The following is a 19,452-nucleotide window of genomic DNA, read 5'->3' as shown; positions in this document are numbered from 1 at the left end:
ACCGAGAGGAGTCACCACTCGATCCTGTGACTCCAAAAATAATTCTTCGAAGAAAAACAATTTGTAACACTGAGCCCAACACTAGATGTCCGAAGAGATATGCATAGCATGTGAATCTGCAGCACAACATGCCACGAACAGATGTACACTAGGTACCCCTGGTCTTGTGCCATGCCAATTCAAGGGCACCCAAAGTTGATCCAACTTTGCATTTGTAATTAATACTGAGACACAAATTTTGTGAGAGCGTCTGAAGACATCCACTTCAGTATTTCAGCATTTGCAGAATCTCATTTTCAATGCCTTCTTTATTTACCCCATATATTGTCTGTGTTGCTGTGATCATGAGGATATTGCTTTCTTTGACAGCGGTGTAAATCTCTTGATATTTACCCTCATTTGTGGTCAGTCATCACTGTTTACTTCAGTCCTTGACATGATCACCTGTTCCTGATAAAGCAGTGGTCTAGCTGTTGCCTTTCTGGGGATAGAATATTTTCCTGATTCTAGTGCTTAATGAAAGAACCTACTATAGACAGAAACACTTCCCATGCATTATCTAAACAAAGACTCACTCTTCCAGTGACACACCCTAGATGGTGTAGCATGATGCTCATGTAGGCAAGCATTTCCACACCCCACATAGGTCTAGGAAGCACTGTGTAAATGCTGCAGTACTATATAATACAATCTTTAAAGCTCAGTCATGTTGTTGAGGAAGTTGACTCAGTGCATTAATGATTGCTGTTATCTGTGATCTGCAGGTCACAGCTTGAGTCTTGGGAAGGCCAGCTCAGCCGTCAGGCCTTCCATGACTTCTAAATAGAGTGTTATCAAATTGAGTAAAAGTAATTATAGAGTGGTGCAAAGTGAGAGTGAATGTGACTAGTAAGGATGTGCTTTCTCTTCCAAGTAGGTTAGCAAAGGAATTGGAGTCTTTGTTACAGATGTGGTTTTGGAATCTTTGTATACAGATGCAGTCATGTACTTGTCGTCCCAGAGTCTAGTTTTGTATACCGGGAGTTTGCTTCATGAGGTACAGAAGCAACATTCTCCTTCATAAGGTACATGTAGGAGCCCCTTTTTGACATGCCCACTCCCTCTGGTAATTAATGCAGTTTTGACTGAAGGTGCACTGGGTTCCTACTACCCTGGTTCCCAGTGCCAGGTTTCTTTTCCTGAAACTGTGCACTTGTTCCCCAATTGGAAATACCTTTGGTCCCCCTGTAAGTCCCTAGTAATTGGTACCCAGGGCATGGGTACCAAAAAGTCCTGAAGGGTTGCAGCATTTATTGTGCCACCCTTAGGGACCCCTAAAACACAAACCTTGGATCGAGACGACATGGGGTCGAGAATGCCGATCTTTCTTTTGCTCCAGTGGTAAGACCAATCTGACAGTACCTAGATGCTAATTCAGAAGTACTGAGAAATTTGGCTGCCCCTAACCTCACAATCAGTTCATCTGCTCTTGGAATAAGGTGTGCATCTATCTTGGTGATAGCATTAAGACCTCTATAGGCCACTCAAAACCTCAGCTCTGGTTTACCTCCTTTGGAATGAGGTTTGGGGACCACTAGGATTGCTCAGTCAGCCCTAAATCCAGAATCAAACTTAGTTCAGCCCTGATGCTATCCTTACCCTTGGTTCTGTATATTTTGCTTTTGACAGGCATGTGGCCACCGGTGTCCGCATCATGGACACAACAGTTAGTCTAACCAGGGGTGAGAGAAAAGAGCTCAGCATACTGGTGTAAGACTTGCCTGCAGTCAGCTTGCATCTGGGCAGAGAGTGTGTCTGAAAAGGCCACTCCATCAACCCATCCTTAGGACTGTGGAAGAGGTCAGAGAGAGAGGCTCACTCTCTTCTTCCTCATCAGTAACCATCAGCATGTCCACATCAGCCAGTCATGGAAGAGCTTTAGGCTGTTCACATGGATAACTGTGTGGGTTCCTGGGAGTGCCTAGGTCAACCAGATAGGTGACTTCACTCTTCTTCGCAAGGGTATGGTAAGGGCCACTCCACTCGTACTATAATACCCTGGAAGCCACACGCTCAAGTACCCACACCTTCTGACCTGGGTGGAACTCCACCATGGCAGCCTTTTGGTCATACCGGAGCTTCTGGAGCTCTTGGCTGGCCTCAAGGTTTTTGGATGCTTTTTCCATGTACTCTGCCATCCTTGAACGTGGGCCAAGCACTTAGTCCACAATGTCTTGTTTGGGCTCTTTAAGAAGTCTCTCCCAGCCTTCCCTCACCTTAAACAGTGGTTTCCTTACAAGATGACCAAACAGAAGTTCAAGGAGTAGAAAAAACCTACTTCTGTGGTACTTCTCTGTAGACGAAAAGCAAGCACTGTAACAGGATATCTCATCTTCTTTTGAGTTTTTCCGGGAGACCTGCAATCAGGCTGAATTTGTTGAATCTCTCAACTAAACCGTTCCCTTGTGGGTGATATGGGGTAGTAAACCTATAAGTCACACTACATTCATTCCATATTTCCTTGAGGTATGCAGAAATGTAGTTACTACCTCTGTCTGATACCTCCTCCTTAGGGAAGCCCACTCCAGTAATGATAATGAGTAGGGCCCTAGCAACTGCAGGAGCAGTTGTATTCCTAAGGAATATAGCTTCAGGGCACCCGGTGGCATAAAATATTAACACCATTATATTTCTGTTCCCTGATGCTGTTGGGGGGTCTAGGGCCAACAACGTCAACACCTATCTTTTCAATGGGAACCCCAACCACTGAAAGTGGAATTAAGGGGCATTTGGTGGCCACCTGCCTCGTCACTGGCTTGACAGTTGACACAGGAGTTTCAAAACTGCTTTCACCTTCTGGAACATACCTGACCAGTAGAATTGAAGTACCAACCTACTGCAAGTTTTGATCTGGTCAAGATGCCCAGCTAAAGTGATGTCATGAGCCAAAGTGAGCAGGAACTCTCTATACATCTTTGGGATCTCTGGACTCCGTATACAGGAGTCCCTCCTCCCAATAGGTTCTGTGGGAGCGTCTGACATCTCCCTTTTCGTGGTCAGCAGCTAGCTGTCTCAGGCTCTCGAGAGTGGGAAAGGTCCTCTGTCCCCGGCTCTTCCCTGGGGACCCCCTGGGCCTGGGAGCTCTGCTATGTAAAGTCCAAGTTTCTGGAGCTCAGTTCCCTCAAGGGCTGACAGGTCTTCTCCCTGAAGAGAGGGGTCCTGAGCTTGGGTGCTGTGAAGCAGGCTTAACTGTCTTCCTGCATTTTCTCTTGGAGGGCTGGGCCATTATTCCAGGCTCCAGCACCTCTTTTTTCACCATAGCACTTGCATTATGTTCTGGTTTTCACACATGCCCATTCAGGTATACACAACAAGGCTGCATGGGTCTTTCTTTCAACCTCAGCCCATACTGAGGACTCCCAATAGTTTCTTAGCAGACACGCTACCAGAATTACAGAGGATACCACCACATTGTTTTGCCCAGTAACCCCTGGCCACCCTAAGGAAACTTTTGCCATGCGATGGACCCGAACTTGATTGTCAGCATTGATGACCTTGAGAATTTTACCAGTCTGATACTGTTCAGGGGATATCAGTTTTTCGGTCACCATGATGACACTTGCACCTGTATCCCTTAATGCTTCAACTCTGATCCCATTAGTACGAGGCTGTTGTCTGTACTTCTCCAGATTACTGCGCCAGACACCCAGGGCAAGTACATCCAACCCCACCCTCTGAGCCTAAAGTTGCTTCTGTGAGTTCTCTGACATGGTCAAGGCCCACCTGGGATTTGGTCTGGAGATTCGCCACTGCAGCAGGAGCTGCAGGTGCACTAGGAGGATTCTTTTTGGGACAGGCAGGGTGTCAAGTTTGGTGTCCAGTGGCTTTGCAATTAAAGAGCCAAGCCTTCTTAGCACCCCAGTTTTCATCCTGCTACACCCACCCTTGGTCTGTCTCTTACCTAGGTCTACCAGGTACTGATGCAGTTTTTCAGAAAACGTTACTTAGCAGATGCTCCTAATATATTAAGATAATAAAACCGGTCATCATAGTCTTGCACCTGGTTCCCTTTTAACCAGTCACCCAGTGTTTTGACTGAGAAGTCATCAAAATCTATCAAGGATTGACTTGAGGTTTTTCTAGTTTCCCTGAATATGATCCTGTACTCTTCAGTTGTGAGTCCAAAGCCCTCAATCAGGGAATGTATGTGGTCATATGACTCAGCATCTGCCCTAGTCCGTGTCAGGAGGCCATCCATACCCTTTAATGAAAACAGCCCCCAGAGTAGAGATCCCCAATACTTGTACCATTTTGTGATATAATCGCCCTCTGAATATTTAGGGACAATCTCTTTGGGACTCTTATGGTCAAAAGCTTCTTTTTTCTCCCTATATAAATGTTGCTGCCACTAGAGATGGGTCCTAGGTCGATCTCAGCTCTTTCTTTTTCTATAGCTAAGAGTCTAGACTCTGAACTCTATCCTCTTAGAGGCAGTGAAGATGATGAAACAAATTATTTACTAGGGTACTATCAGAAGTGCCTCCGTTGGTGTTACTGTCAATGGAGTTGTGGAGGGACTCCTCATCCTCTTCCACCTCCTTCTCACTCTCAGGAGGGGCTATGTTGCTTGCCACAGCTCTGTCCAGGGCTCGAAAAACCCACTTGACCCCCCACATTGGAGAGTCTTATTTGATCAGGTCGAGGCATTTTCAATACTTACTCATCCCTTCTGAAGAGTTGACCCTGAATAGGTGTTCTGTTCAGTTGAAAAGTTTGGGGGCAGTAAAAGATTACTTTAAATCTTGTTCTTATGTCACGTTTGCTCTGTGTTCACAGACAGGTCAAAAGTCAGTTTTTCTTACAATTAATTTTCCTTCTGACTGCAGAGTTCCAGGACTTTGTAAGGTGAACTGTGTGACCTGCTGCTTAATGAAAAATAAAAGGATCCAGGGTGTCAGGTTTTTTCTAACACACAACATTTAAGTGACTAAGTCAACTGTGCAAACATTTCCAAATATATTTCAGTAGTTGTGAAAGCCCTTTTTATGTTTGTGTGATGAAAAAGTATTTTAATAGGATGGAAACAAATCAGAATACTTTACTTGTTGATGTGCAAAGGATATGTTTTCTGAAACCCAATTTTCACAGATTGTTAATACACTATATAGTTTTATCAGTAAAAATGCAAGTAGGTGGAGAGGTTTTTGGAAATTTGTTGGAAAGTTACTGTGTGTAGATGACAATATGTTACCACATCATGGTTTAATAATATATTAAAATTGAGTGTTGATGGCAATGTTGTTAATAAACTAAAATAAGTCCTAGGGTATGTGGGCTATGGGCTATGCCTCATGGGTATGTGGGCTAGATTCCTGTGATGTATGCAGCAAACCTGAGTCTACTTAAACAAATAAAAGTTTTTTTTACACTGCAAAAATGCTGAGTTCACATATTTGAAGGTGCAGTCATATGTGAGAATTAAGAAAAAGACGAATCTGTAAGCTATTTGCCTAGAATCACACAATTTGAGACCTGCTTACGGGTCAAGTACATTACAGTTAGGTAGACTAGATTATTTAAGTTACTCGATCTGCAGGTCTAGTAACATTTTTATGATGTTTCAAGCCCTGCTATTATTTTCTGAGGACAATTTTAGATTCCTTAGTGGTATCACTTATGAACCAAGTGGTACAGCAAGTGTCAAGTCTTGTATCACACCAATATAGAAAGCAAACTCTTTATATGATATATCAAAATTAGATATATTGTGTAAAGAGTCAAGGGGTTTCCTTACTAGTGGACAGGGGCTTGCTCTAGCAATCCTATGGTGCACTTATAGAGGTTAATGTAATAGAACACCCTTAGGCTTATCAAAGAGCAGTGTTAAACATCTGCAAATACACACAGAGTCAATAAATGAGACGCACAGCTCAAGAAGAAGAGCCACATGAATTTGCAAAAATAACAATAATCTTTATATATGTTTAGACACCAAAATCAATACAATCAGGTAAGTACGCTGTGCAAGACAAATCTTTACAGTTTTGAAAAGTCAAGTGCAATTTTTGGAACCTGCGATGTTGTCCTAAGGAGAGAAAAACAAGTACTGCATTCAGGTATGGTATAGTGACTTATTGGATCAATATCCTGGACTTAAGATAAGTATTGGGCAAGGGTCCGAATCACACCTGGCGGTGATGGGGAGGCGGTGGCAGAGGTGTGGGACGGCATTGGGTGCCCAATGTTAGTCAATGGGGGATCGGTCTGGTTGAAAAGAGGCTGCAGGTTTGGACAGGGAGTCCAGTCAAAGAGAACCAACAGGTGGGTTCAAGTCTTGAGATGACCGGCAATAGAGGGACACCTTCAGTCCTGCAGTGCAGTGCATTGGTGCTTCAGGGTGTCGAGTTTTTGCAGTCTGGACGCTAAGGGCTCTTGGGGTGCCTGTAAGGTGCAGGAAGCAGCTCTGCTGCTCCACAGGAGTTCCTGGGTCTTTGCGCAAAATGGCTGGAACAGCAGGCAGGCTGGCAGGGCGGAGGCCAAGTCAGGTGCTTCTGCCTCAGTCTTTGCTTTTGTGGCTCTTCGGTGTCCTTTCTAGGTCAGCAGGAATCTGATTTCCTGGTGCCAGGTGCTCCCCTAAATACTCTCTTCAGTACTGAATTTAGAGGTGTTTCAGGGAGTTTAGGGTAGTAGCCAACGGGCTACTTACCCCTGGGTCACTGCACCCCCGATATGATCACATCCTGTGGGAAGTGGGCATAACCCTGTCCCAGAGTTCCTAAATCTCCTAGTACCAAGAGGGTAGATTTCTAAATATTGTGTCCACGACATGGCACACAGCCTGTGTTCCCTGTCCATTAACACTGCAAGCAACATATGTAAGTGACCCCTATAGCAAGCCTTAAAGCCCTTCTGCCTCTATAGAATGCCAGATACATTTTCAAGAGTCATCAGGAACATTTACGAGGGAATGACATGCAAGATAGTCCCTGGAGGACAACTCAAAATAAAGAAGGCATGGAATGAAAAGAGCCTGACTTCAGTGAGACTGGGGCAGCTGGATGTTTTTAAGGATGGTGAGAGTGGTCAAACCAAGGTGCAGCATTGTTACAGGACAGTGAGAAAGTGACTAGGAAATGAAAAAATGGAAAAGAGGAGTTACAGGAAGAATGATTAATAAAAAGGAAATAGGAATAAAAGAGTAAAGGTTTGAAGGGAGGAGCATGATCATCTGAGGGAGTGCTCTAGTAAGGTCTGGCCTCAAGAGTGTCATAGCTGCCTCGCCATCTTCATGTTTAAAAATAAATTTAAAAAAACTTAAGAAAAATACACACTTGAATAGGTATTTGCAGGGGCTTTCGGTCAAGGTTCTTCATTTGTTCCTCCCTCCACAGCAAACAGCACGAGACTATGGATCAACCTATTTTATCCATTGTTCTGTTAGTGACAGCATTCTTTCTGCTTACTTGCACATTCACCTTAGAAGGCATGCACTTAAGTGACATTGCTGGTATGCCTGGCTGCTTAGCTGCTCCTTTATGTTTATATTTGTGTTTGCCAGAATTTTGTGAAAAAATGCCTCTAAATTCTAAATGTTTTAATGGTGAATAAAAACAATCCTGGTTCAATTTGCTTTCCAATAAAGTTTGTCTGCATTCTTAATATTACTTTGTAGCATTTGCCTATTGGTGTGCCACTGTATTATATTATAAAAGATGTTTGTTTCCAGATTTTTTTAAATACAAAATAGTCAGACTCCTGCTTAAAGATCACCTGCCAAGCTTCGGTGATGACTGATCAACTACCCATAGAAAATTAATTTTCTTCCTCCTATCACAAAGACCTTAAGATGGGTATTTGTTGCCTGTGAGATTCAACAGATTGTACAGCTTATCCCTCTGTTGAGAGGATTGGTAACGTAGGGTAGGCAGCAGAGTTTGGGGTTTCTAGGAGCACTGGATTGATACGTAGATATCTGGTTCTGTTAGCATTTTCAGCTCATTAGCACTATGCAGAGATTGGTAAAGCATAAATATTAGATGGCTGAGAGGAGTGTTTCAGTCTTGAAGGAAAAATGGACCCGCTTAAGAATACTCTGGTGAATACACGTGCATTTGTTTTAAAGACTGTGCTGCAAGCTTAAAAGGTACCATGAGTATTGTAACTGGTAGCTAAGAGGTGTTTTAGACCTGGTAAGCAAGCTATTTTAATTTTTCAGACGTGCTAAAGCAGTTCTAACGTATGTTGCAAGTAGGGTTTAACTTTGGGGTTGAGAATATATCTTACTGTACATCAGATCAATTTAGGTTTTGAAATACAAAGTTACTTGTTGCAAAGTTGCTTAGGGGTTGTGTGTATGGCATCATACTGCAGTTGAAATTTGTTACTATATTTAACTCTTCTTAAGAGTCGGAATTGCACCTCAGTCAGTGGCAAAGATTCAGTAAACTGAAGCATTCTCCAGAGCTGTAGTAATTGTATTTAATAGGAAGATACTGCATATTTACTGGTCTAAGGCATTTAAATCAGCATTATATGGAGCAGAAATCTGGGGTTATATAAGACTGTTCCATACTGCAGAAATTTGAGAACAGCTTCCTGAGAGCAATATTGCTGTTGAATCTGGGCAGGCCTTGTGCTGCATTGTACTTGGAATTGTGCATTAAACCTTTTTTTCCGATCTCATTGCCTTAGCACTAATAATCGCTTGCAGAAAAATCAACTAGCGGGCATTTATTTGGATGCCATAAAGGAGATAGCCCATTATCCAGGACTCCCGGGATGTCTTGATGGATTCATGTTTCCACCACTTTAATATTGCTGAAACTCTATTTTATTCAGAGGATCCCACTGCAGTTAATGAGGAAACGATAAAATGACAACCAGCATTACGGAGGCATATTGGCAGTATTAAAACCAAAAGCAATGCAAGTCTAGTAAGAGTGGGACTCTGGCACATGGATTCATAAAGCCTGAAACAGTTACTGGCTTTGAACCCAATTTGAACGACATTTACCCCGAGATACGGGGCTCTTTATATGTAAAGTTCCGCTTGGGGGACCTTTCTTTTAATGCGTATATTGTCAAATGAAGCAATGCCCTGGGGAACAATGAATTGTGTGATTGTGTTAGAGGGGGAATTGAAAATATCACTCATTTTATGTTCATATGTGCTATTGCAGTGAGTGTGCACATGAAAGGGTTTACCCTCTTATTTAACATCTACAGCAGTGGTTCCCAACCTTATGACTTCTGCGGACCCCGACCTTATCAGTACTGGAACCTGGGGACCCCCACTGAATCATTATTGGAATCTGGGGTCCCCCCCCCCCATGAGTCATTACTGAAAGCTGGGGAACTATTCTGTTAATATTTTTTAATTTTCTAAGCAGCTGTGGACCATCTGAGGAGGCATCGTGGACCCCCTGGGGTCCCCCGTACCACATGTTACGAACCACTGTCCTACAGTGTTTCAAATGAGACAGTTACCGTAGCTCTTTGTATTAGGCGAGACCATCCAGAGATCTATCGGCAGTTTCTGTGTATATCTTGAGTGGGAAGCAGAAAAATTACTTATTTTTAATTCGTACTGTTTAGCAGCTATTATTCCATGTTTTAAAAATTCTTATATTGGCTTGCTAGCTGAAAAAGGGTGGTTTCTCTGGCCAGGCTTTTTATGCTGCTACTTGTTTTGAAGATAATTTTAATGATGCAAGTTGTTATACCTTTTTTATCATGTTTATGTCCAAACATGTATTTTGTTATGGGAAATACGAAGAAAAATAAATAAAATATAATAGAAAGATAAGATAATTGTAATGTTCAGATTGCTCTTCATTAAATAAAATTTACCTTTATTACGTACAGGTCCAGATTTAGAATTTAACCTGACACCACAACAATTACTCTCGATGAATGTCTTGTCAAGTAACTAGTAGCGGCCCTCCCTTCACTTTTCTTGCATATTCTACATTTGGCATTTCTCCAACCCATATGTTAATGTCTCACATTCCTATGTTCTCCTGCACATTTTTTCTTAAACTGGAATGTTATTTCTTTGCTGGTATTGCAGACTCTAGCATGCTCATTCACCACTAATCGACAGTAAGCTCTTGCAGTCTTATTGCTTTGCTGATCTGCAGACTGAATTCTGACTATCCTGTACCATAGGTATCCTCACTGAAGGTATATATCGCGTTAGTGGAAACCGATGCGAAATGGAGAGCCTGCAAAGACAGTTTGATCAAGGTATGTGTTTTTGTACATTTCCATCATTGCATTGATGTAGAGAGGTATTAAATGGCCAGGTTTGCCAGGTGCCCTTTTCAGGCCAGAGGTAAGTTTATTGGATGCTCATCTTTCCTTTCCAGATGATTGATTGTAAAGTTTATCTTGTTTTTAGATCACAGCCTAGACTTCGTGGAGAAGGATTTCACGGTGAATGCTGTGGCTGGAGCCATGAAAAGCTTCTTCTCTGAGCTCCCAGAACCTCTTGTTCCTTACAATATGCAGGCTGAACTGGTGGAGGCACATAGTAAGTATCAAATGGCATAGTCAGCAGGTTGAGCAAGCATTGTGTGTGTGTTTGTATGTGTGTACACACATTGCACTCATACCAAGCACGCACCCAGTAGGAAAGAAGACTAATTTTCTAGGGAAGATAGCTTTGAGCATTTATGAAATACCCATTGGCAGTTTGCAGGTATGACTGAATTGAGGCAGCCTAGCGCTTGTGTAACAGAAGCGTGTGAGGTGGTTGCACTGGAACAATATATACGGTCTATCAAGGGTCGAGATAGATCAACTCCTAGCAAAATGGGCCACTTGCACTCTATAGGTAACCACATAAGTCCACTTATTTACTTGAATAGCTAGTCTGGGGAAAACAAACAACATGGTTGTTAGCAAAATGTCAAGAATTTGTGATTTATTTTTTTCAATTAAGCTGGCCCTTCATTTGAACAGCCTAAAAAGTCAATCATTCCATAATAAAGCCAAAGTCATATCTTCTTTTTATGAAGGGTTGAGGATTATTACACATCTCATTATTGGGACTCCTTTTAGTTTTTCCTAACGTGCAAAAAAGAACAAAATATTGTATCTTTTAAGGTCTTGGTGTTAAAGACTGTTTTAGTGACACATGAAAATTTGATCCCCAAGACCTTTCAGCTCAAATTTGTTACTTGCAAGTTTCATGGGTACATCAGCATAAAAAAGATAGCGTGTAGCAAGCCTTAGCACTAGTTAGACATGTGACTTAGTTATGGGTACCACCAGTAAATGACCCTTTGTTAGTTTCATAAGGAGAATATTGTGCTTGAGACCCAGCTTAGACTTGTAGTCAAGGTTATTGTTTTTTCGCATTCAACAAGTTATCCACTAAAGTATTTTTTGTTAAGTCTTATGGGGTTCAGCAAAGGGACAATTGATCATTCTATTTGAGCAGTCTGTAAAGGATATTTACATTGCTAAAGCAATAATGTCCAAGTAGTTAGTACTTCATATGTATTTGTTACAAAATTCTCTGTTAAGGCCTCTATTTATTTAGATACGGAAGTACTTCAGACAGTGACTTTCCAGTGGAGGCTGAAGTTGCTGTTTTGGACACTGGTAAACCTTGCGGTTGTCTCAATTTATACATCAAATCTTGACCAAAGATAATTACGGCTCCGCGCAAGAGCTCTCCTAGTAGACTGGTGCTCAGCTAAGTCGATAAGTACAAAAGATTAAAGGTTTCGTAGGGAGCACCTGAACACGGTATCTTTGATAAATCATCACATTTATTATCAGAATTCTCAATAATGTATTGTTCCAGTAACAGTACGTTTTCTCAATATTTGAAACCCTCATCTGTTTCTCTTAACACTTTAAAACATGATACCAAAGATGGATAAATTCATACACTAAAAACAATTACTTGTAAAGCTTATTCCTAATGATATCCATTAATTCCAGTCGAAAAAAACTCCAGTCAAGACTTGTTTTGCGTTGAAAGATGCAGCTTTTTCAGGGCTTCCAATATGACGTACAAAATCTTATGCAGGTCCTAAATATCTTCCACTCAAAATCACTTCCGTCTAAGCCGATCTCACTCACATGTTCTCCCAGTTTAATATTGTCTTCCTCAAAACGTCTGGTGTCCTCTAACACTCCAGTCCCAGACTCTTGTTGCTGATATTGATTTTAGTTTCTCAATCCCTCCAACCCCTTTCTTGTCAAATATTTATTTGACGCTAAATATGGGAGAGCGACAATGTAGTTGTACAAGATTGAGGTTTATTTCTGGGTATAGCAAAATTGACAAGCGTATAGTCTGTCACCACCTCATGTCGCTAGGGTTCTTGTTGTCAGTTTGGCTGGATGTCCTGGGTAGGATCTGTGGCCCATATTGCAGTCCCCACCAACTACTATTTTAATGGGGACAGTTTCTACAGGGACTTAAAGATGAGGAGAATGTGTTCCATTACAATTTGGGTGCATAGGCTGATCCAGTGATGATCGATTCCTTGTGTTGTGACAATTTTGTGAACACAAACCTCCCTTCTGGGTTTTGTTGAGGTTTGCTGCAGCCTGTTTAGCAGGGGTTACCTTCCTAATATAACCACTCCATGCTTATTGGAGCAGACGAGGGCCCAGGAACATGGACAGTCACCTCACCCACTATTTGAATGTAACTTAGCCTATTGAGCCTTGTTTTAATTTCTTATTCCTGCTAGGTGATAGGTGAGTGCCCTGCAGTAAGTGTGTCCGATTTTTTTTAGATGCAAGTTAGAGGATGTTCTTTCTATTAATATATCCGGCCATTCCATCTACATTTAGTGAGATTATGATGAGGTGGTTTAGGTTTATGTGACTGTGGGTATGGAGTTGTAACTTTTGTAGCTCATGTTGGATCTCAGAGATGTGGGCTAGGCTTGTTTTGTCAAGCATCTCATGAAAAAGTTAGTTGTCTTCTAAACAGGATGCAGCATGGGAAATATGAGTGTTAGGTGAAAGAGTATCATTATTAGAGAGTGGGGCTTTTCTGCTTTAATCCGGATGGACATTGATTGGTCCTATAGGAGAAAAGGGAGTGGTGTGAAAGAGAGGATGAAACTGAACCCCTTGAGTGTTTTTTTTGTAAATAGACAGTGGGCTACATGCCCCAGTTAAACAATGAGTTGGCAGTCCATAGGTGCCTGTGGTAGTAGTGCTTGTGGATGTAGATCGAGGTATTAACAAATAGTATAAAATAATTGGCAGACAATGTTGTCAGTCGTACAAAAGAGTAACCGGTGAAGTGTGCATTCCAGAAATGCCACCTCCGAGGCGATGACTGTTGATATGGGTATACGTACTTCTAGGAGGAGATTGTGCCAGGATTCCCTTGTGCCCTGCTTTGTACTGCAGTCTATTGCTGTTGGATTAGCAGTTGCTAAGTGTTTTGAGTGTCCTTTACTGTTCCTGAGTTGGTTTGTTAATCGTGGAGTTATGGCAAGGAGTCATAGGTGTATGGGTGGGCTGGGCCCTAACTATTATTTAAATTGCTTAAGTTCAGATGGACATCTGCAGTTCAAGGGTGATATGGACTTGTCCCAATTAAAGTCTCCACTTTCTGACCTTCCATCGTAGAGTGGTGGTAGATGCCCTTATAGTCGCTTTGCAAATTATATCTGCGTCTCTGCTCTGGATTTGGGACGATATACCTTCAACTGCTGTGGAGTTCTGAAAAGGACCTCATCTTTTTTTCAAGTCTGTCAAGAAATCTCATCTAGGTCATCTGGTTTCTGAATATTCAGTGAACTTTTCCTCAGTTGTAAACCACATTGTGACAGGCCCCAAAATTCCATAATTCACATCCTGTTAGTGGAGTTTCAGGTACAGTTTGAGGAAAGCTTTGTTTCATGTTTGTTTCAAAAGAAGATTCATCAGAGATGTTCACAGTGTGGCAACCACGGAGAAGGTTCAGTGTTTGCGATCTGGCTATGTAACCTGTATTCCTGTTCGTGTTTTAAAAAGCAGGCAGTTATGTTGAGAGGTGGCGATCGATTCTGCACCACATGGAGTGGTCTAATGCTGCGTTCCCGATTAAATTCGAACTCTGGGGGAAGCTTAACATTCAAAAGCCCAGATTGCATATGGCACGGGAACCTCATGTCCTCATTTTTGCTTGCTTCATGGATGCATAAAGTAGCACTTTGTGTCCGTGTGACCTGTACTCCAAGTCCACAAGTTTTTTTTGGGAGAATCTGCTACATCTCCTCTCCAAGAGTGTTGAGCCAATGTTCTAGATCTCCAGTGTGTTTTTCCACTATAGAGAGCCAGAAGACAATGGCAGCTCTATTTAATTTGCGGCCATTTTTCAAATGTTAGTGTCCATTGTCCCCATTTTGGTTCATGTTGCCTCTATGGTAGCTCTGGGTTTGTCCTGTGTTGTCAAGGACTGCTGTGTCTTGGTCCCCCAACTCGTTTCCTTTGAGAATAGTAGCTACCTTGAAGATTTTGTGTACGGGTGGGCATAATGTTTCATTTCGTCAGCAGAATTCTAGTCACTTTGTGTACTTCTTTAATGTCAGTCGCTGCATGGTAGAATTTTCTCCCACAAGTCTCCAGAAAATGCGAGCTGTTGAGTGAGATTTGGCATTCCCTCGTGCAATTTTCTAACAAGGACACTTGTGAGCAGTCTCAGTAAGAGGGCTGTACTGGAGTAGATTTGCTGCTGCTGTAGTAGATTTTCTACTCGAGTGATAGCAAAATCAACTCCCAATAGCCGCACCTCTTGCCCAACACGTAGTGCCGCTTACGCTAACTTTTCAGAGCTGCTCGCGCTGCCGGCTCTAAAGTGCAGAGCGAGCTGCATATTTTCTACCTGTTGGCAGAACTCTGCAGAATCTCACTGAGTTTTTATGTTATTTCGTGGAATTCCGCAGAGTGAAACTAAACGAGTTCTGTCCCACCCCTGCTTTGTGTACACAAATTCTTGGCTAGTCTATATATCGAATGAAACTTAGATGAGTCCCGGTGGCCTTTGATAACAAGATTAACTGTGGGGGTTCAACCATCCCATTTTTGTAGGACTCATTGCAGGGGATGATTGTATGACATCTGGGGTCTTGGGGAATTTTGGCAGTTATTACCACCCACGGTGGACAGTCAATTCAGGCTAGCTGGCCTCAAGAGTTGTGGCTGACTACCTGGTCCAGTGATTGGTTGGGTGGGATCCTTTCTGAATACCCCCGAGAATTTGTGTGGGGACATGCCTCTTATCACCTTCAAACTCACATTGTGTGCAATTTACTTTGTTGAATATATGGATGTCCTGTGCCAAGTATGTCACATGGGCTTGGAGGAAGCAGTTCCTCTAGACACTCTTGCGGCTTTAGACTCGAGACACAGGCAGCAGATTCACAGGTATCCCAGTCCCCACAGCCATAGGCCTCTTGTGCACAGTTTAGAATCCCTGCTAGGCCTTATTGGTATAATTTAAGAGCAGATTACTTCGGTGGGGAAGGGGAAAGGTGGTACTACCTGCTCTTTGTTAATTTCTGCTCGCTTTCATCAGGTGTAGAGCAGTGCTTCACCAACTGCTCTCATGCTTCTCTCGCAAGCTTCTGTGGAGCATTTTTCAATCATGTTGGGAGAGCGAGGAGTGCCCTGGAAAAGGCAGAGGAGTAGGAGTGGTCTCCATTTTAACCTACTCTTTCATCATAAGAGGGCATCAGTAGCAGGATCAAGGTTCTGGTTGTGTTCTTCTGGAGATCTGTTACTTCTTGCTGTGGGCACATAGTGTGAGTGGTGACTTGTTATTAGGTTAGGTCATTACAGATGATATTCACATTCACTTTGCTGCTCAAAATCCCTTCAATTGGACATATAGTTTTGCTTTACCAGCTGCTGTCCTGCTATATTTCTCTGCGTCTGTGGAACAAGTCTCCTGACAATTGTTGGGAAATGGAAAAGTTGCCCTGTGAAACCTTGATGGGTAGAAGTCTCCTCATATCAGACCCGTACTTTTAGGTCTTTAGAGAACATCAGGTCGGATAAAGCTTCTGTTTTGTGGCTCGCATCTCACTGGGAATCCAAAATCATATACCCCTTTCTGTCCTGGCACTTTCTCGTATTTGTTTGCTGCACTTTCTCTCTTGGATGTGGGCCATGTAGCATTGTCCTGTCTGTCTTCAGCTTTCATTGTATGTGGGCTATGTTTCTTTGCTTCCGGGTTTGACTGCATACAGCATTATTGCATTTTGTGTTAGCTGTGCCATTTGGTAGGTTGCTTCTCTCTTGTTCATGAGTGAATGCCGTAGAGCATTATACTTTCTGCCTTTGGCTGTCTTTTTTGCGGTGCTTCTTTTCCCTCTTAGTCAACCACAGAGAGCCTATCTCTTGTCACTTTGTCTGTGGGCTACTCCTTCTTTGCTGTAGACAGGTCTGCCTTTAAGTGGGTTGCTCCATTTTCCCCTCCTGTGTTGCTCCTTTAAACTCTACTTTCTTTTTATTAGTGTCCCCAAAAGTAGCTTTATTGTCATAGATGCCTCTTACTGCTTTGCTCTTCCTTTACTTCTAGGTGAACGTCATTGAGCACTTTCTCTTCTATCTTCAGCAGTTCTTTTTTCCCTGTTTGCCTTCCCCTTCTGTGTGAGAACCATATAGAGCCTATTTCCTTTTTGTCTTTAGCTGTTCAGTGGATTTCTCTTGTGTAGATATCCTAGAGCGTTTTCCCTTGTCTTCAACTCTTCTCTTCTGTAGGCTGCTTCTCTTGCAACCTGAACCTCATAGAGCAAATATCCTATTTTAAGCAGTACCTCTGTGGTGTGCTTGTTTGTTCTCTCATTTTTCAGTGTATTAGTCCTTATTCATTTGTGCCCTGGAAGCGGATTCTGCTTGCACGGAGTTTCCCCTGCAATACTATACCAGTCATTTGCGAGCTTCTTGCTAGGGATGAACATCATAAAAAATGGATCCTTGATGCTGAGCTCCAACCCCTGGAGTGTTAACACTACTTTTGAAATATAGGGATTGAACCACAACCAAGAACTACGCAAGTTGGCCCTGGTACCTTAGCTTATGCTGCTTGGATTTAACACCACGCCACAAAGTGGTCAATTGAAACCTCTCCTGGATGGATGTGAAAGTAACAACACTAGTATCTTTGAAGAAACACCTGCGGCATAAGAGAATTCCTGGCAACATGCTATCCCCTGGGCAAATATATAAAAAAATTCTGAATGTTCTAACTTAGTACGGCACTCAAATGAGAAACACTTTCCCTTCTACTTTATCTCTAATCTGCTACATTTAGCACCCTCTTTTATCTTACCTAGTCCTACTTCTTCTCCTTCCCACTTGTGCTCCAACCTTATTCCCGCCTCAAAATCCCTTCTCTCCGCCTACACAATTTTATCACCACAGCCTGCTTTCCTATCAGCATTCCCAACACTCTTTTTATTCTCCTTAAAGCTCTCTCCATTCTGCTCCTAACACCATGCTAACTCACCAACTTACTATTCTGAATACTGCCTTCACTGTCCACTACATTCAGCTTCCTGATCTTGTTTTCCCATCACTCCCTCATGCAAGTCCCATTTATCTTGCTTTCATCAAACTTAGTAAATTTGATCTTAACCTACCTAAACACCACCTCCTCTGACCCATTGCCCTGAGTACTCATGCAAATCTGAAATCTTTCTGCTTCTTCTGTCTAGCTTTAACATTTCTTCCATTTGCCTATCACACCAGTCATCTTTAACTGCACCTTTCACTTTTTCCACCTCCTTCACCCCAGCCCTTCCTTGCATATACACTCTCTGAGAACTAACCTTAATATTTACTCTTTACACCGTCTTCTCTTTTCCCCCACCTCTTAGTCACTGCATAGCTAACTTGAGTTAGAAAATCTGTACCATCTCTTTTTGCCTTCAAACCACTAATAAACATTCTACAAATTCCTATACTTTTCTACTCCTAAAGTTGATTTTTAGTTTTTCTGTATCCTCTTAATTGCAAGATCAGTGAAATATCAAACTTTAACCCTCATTCACTTTGTATCTTTCAATTACAAGCCTGCCTAAGTGAGAGTACAGCACCAATCAGTGCCATAGCCCCATTGAACAAATTACTAAGAACAAATCGTCCAACGAAGAGCGGTAGATGACTAGTCATTGCCCTAAAAAATAAAATCCATCTAAAATAACTTTAAGATGGAGTCACAATTTCCCCAATTATCTGTCTCTAATCTCTACATACTAATTTATTTTTCACTGACCGTCCCAAGCAGTATTACTTTTGCTGGAAAAACATTAAAATGTCTCTGTGTGAGACATGTGACTTTCTGGTTTGACAAACCTGATATCTCCTACAATAAATGGCCCATCGAACCTATAATCTAATATATGATTCTACCCACGATGCTGTGCATACAGTCAAAGCAATATTCACCATGCATATCCTCTTTATTGAGACTGAAAAATGTTGCTTTGCTTGGGCTGACAGTAGCATAATTGAGTTCAACATCCATTTTTCGCCACTACCAAAGACGTTTTATCCCATACCTCCTAAACAACCCAATGACATCAGTTCACTGCTTTCCACCTCTGGCTGACATCTGTCTTTTGCAACTTTATCCCACTCAAGCCACCTCAACTTCTCTGGATGACAGCAGAACTAAAATCACTAAAAATAAAAGAACCCAGATAAAATACAGCTAGAACATAATGACAGACTGGCACTACAACATTTTTCAGAATGTATATGGACACTCAAGGTCAAAAAGGCATAAAACAGCATTGCTCCTTATTCACACAGTTATTACCCCCAGAAGTAATCTGTCAATTAAAGGAACTTCACATTATAAGCATGTAATTACAGAACCTGGAGTTCGCTGCCTTCAAAGTCAACCACTCACAACTAAGATACGCCCTTCCAGAACTTTAATCTCAGAAGCTAAGTGTGAAAAATGTCATGACTGAACCCCTTCTTTGGCTACTATCTATCCACCTCCTTCACCCCAGCCCTTCCTTGCATATACACTCTCTGAGAACTAACCTTAATATTTACTCTTTACACCGTCTTCTCTTTTCCCCCACCTCTTAGTCACTGCATAGCTAACTTGAGTTAGAAAATCTGTACCATCTCTTTTTGCCTTCAAACCACTAATAAACATTCTACAAATTCCTATACTTTTCTACTCCTAAAGTTGATTTTTAGTTTTTCTGTATCCTCTTAATTGCAAGATCAGTGAAATATCAAACTTTAACCCTCATTCACTTTGTATCTTTCAATTACAAGCCTGCCTAAGTGAGAGTACAGCACCAATCAGTGCCATAGCCCCATTGAACAAATTACTAAGAACAAATCGTCCAACGAAGAGCGGTAGATGTCTAGTCATTGCCCTAAAAAATAAAATCCATCTAAAATAACTTTAAGATGGAGTCACAATTTCCCCAATTATCTGTCTCTAATCTCTACATACTAATTTATTTTTCACTGACCGTCCCA

General features: G+C 42.0%; 1 protein-coding gene across 1 annotated transcript in view; it reads left to right on the top strand.

Moving 5' to 3' along the window:
- The window catches only part of ARHGAP35 (Rho GTPase activating protein 35), a 425,684-nt gene that overhangs the window by 279,897 nt on the left and 126,335 nt on the right, over positions 1–19,452 (top strand). Inside the window, exons 4-5 of the mRNA XM_069207659.1 lie at positions 10,147–10,224; positions 10,379–10,510. Coding sequence (XP_069063760.1) covers positions 10,147–10,224; positions 10,379–10,510 — 210 coding nt within the window. The remainder of the gene's footprint in view (positions 1–10,146; positions 10,225–10,378; positions 10,511–19,452) is intronic.

The sequence above is a fragment of the Pleurodeles waltl genome, chromosome 9 (genome assembly GCF_031143425.1).
Source record: "Pleurodeles waltl isolate 20211129_DDA chromosome 9, aPleWal1.hap1.20221129, whole genome shotgun sequence".
In the NCBI taxonomy this organism is placed as follows: domain Eukaryota; kingdom Metazoa; phylum Chordata; class Amphibia; order Caudata; family Salamandridae; genus Pleurodeles; species Pleurodeles waltl.
The sequence above is the reverse complement of the archived record's forward strand: the minus strand, read 5'-3'. Positions and strand labels throughout refer to the sequence as shown.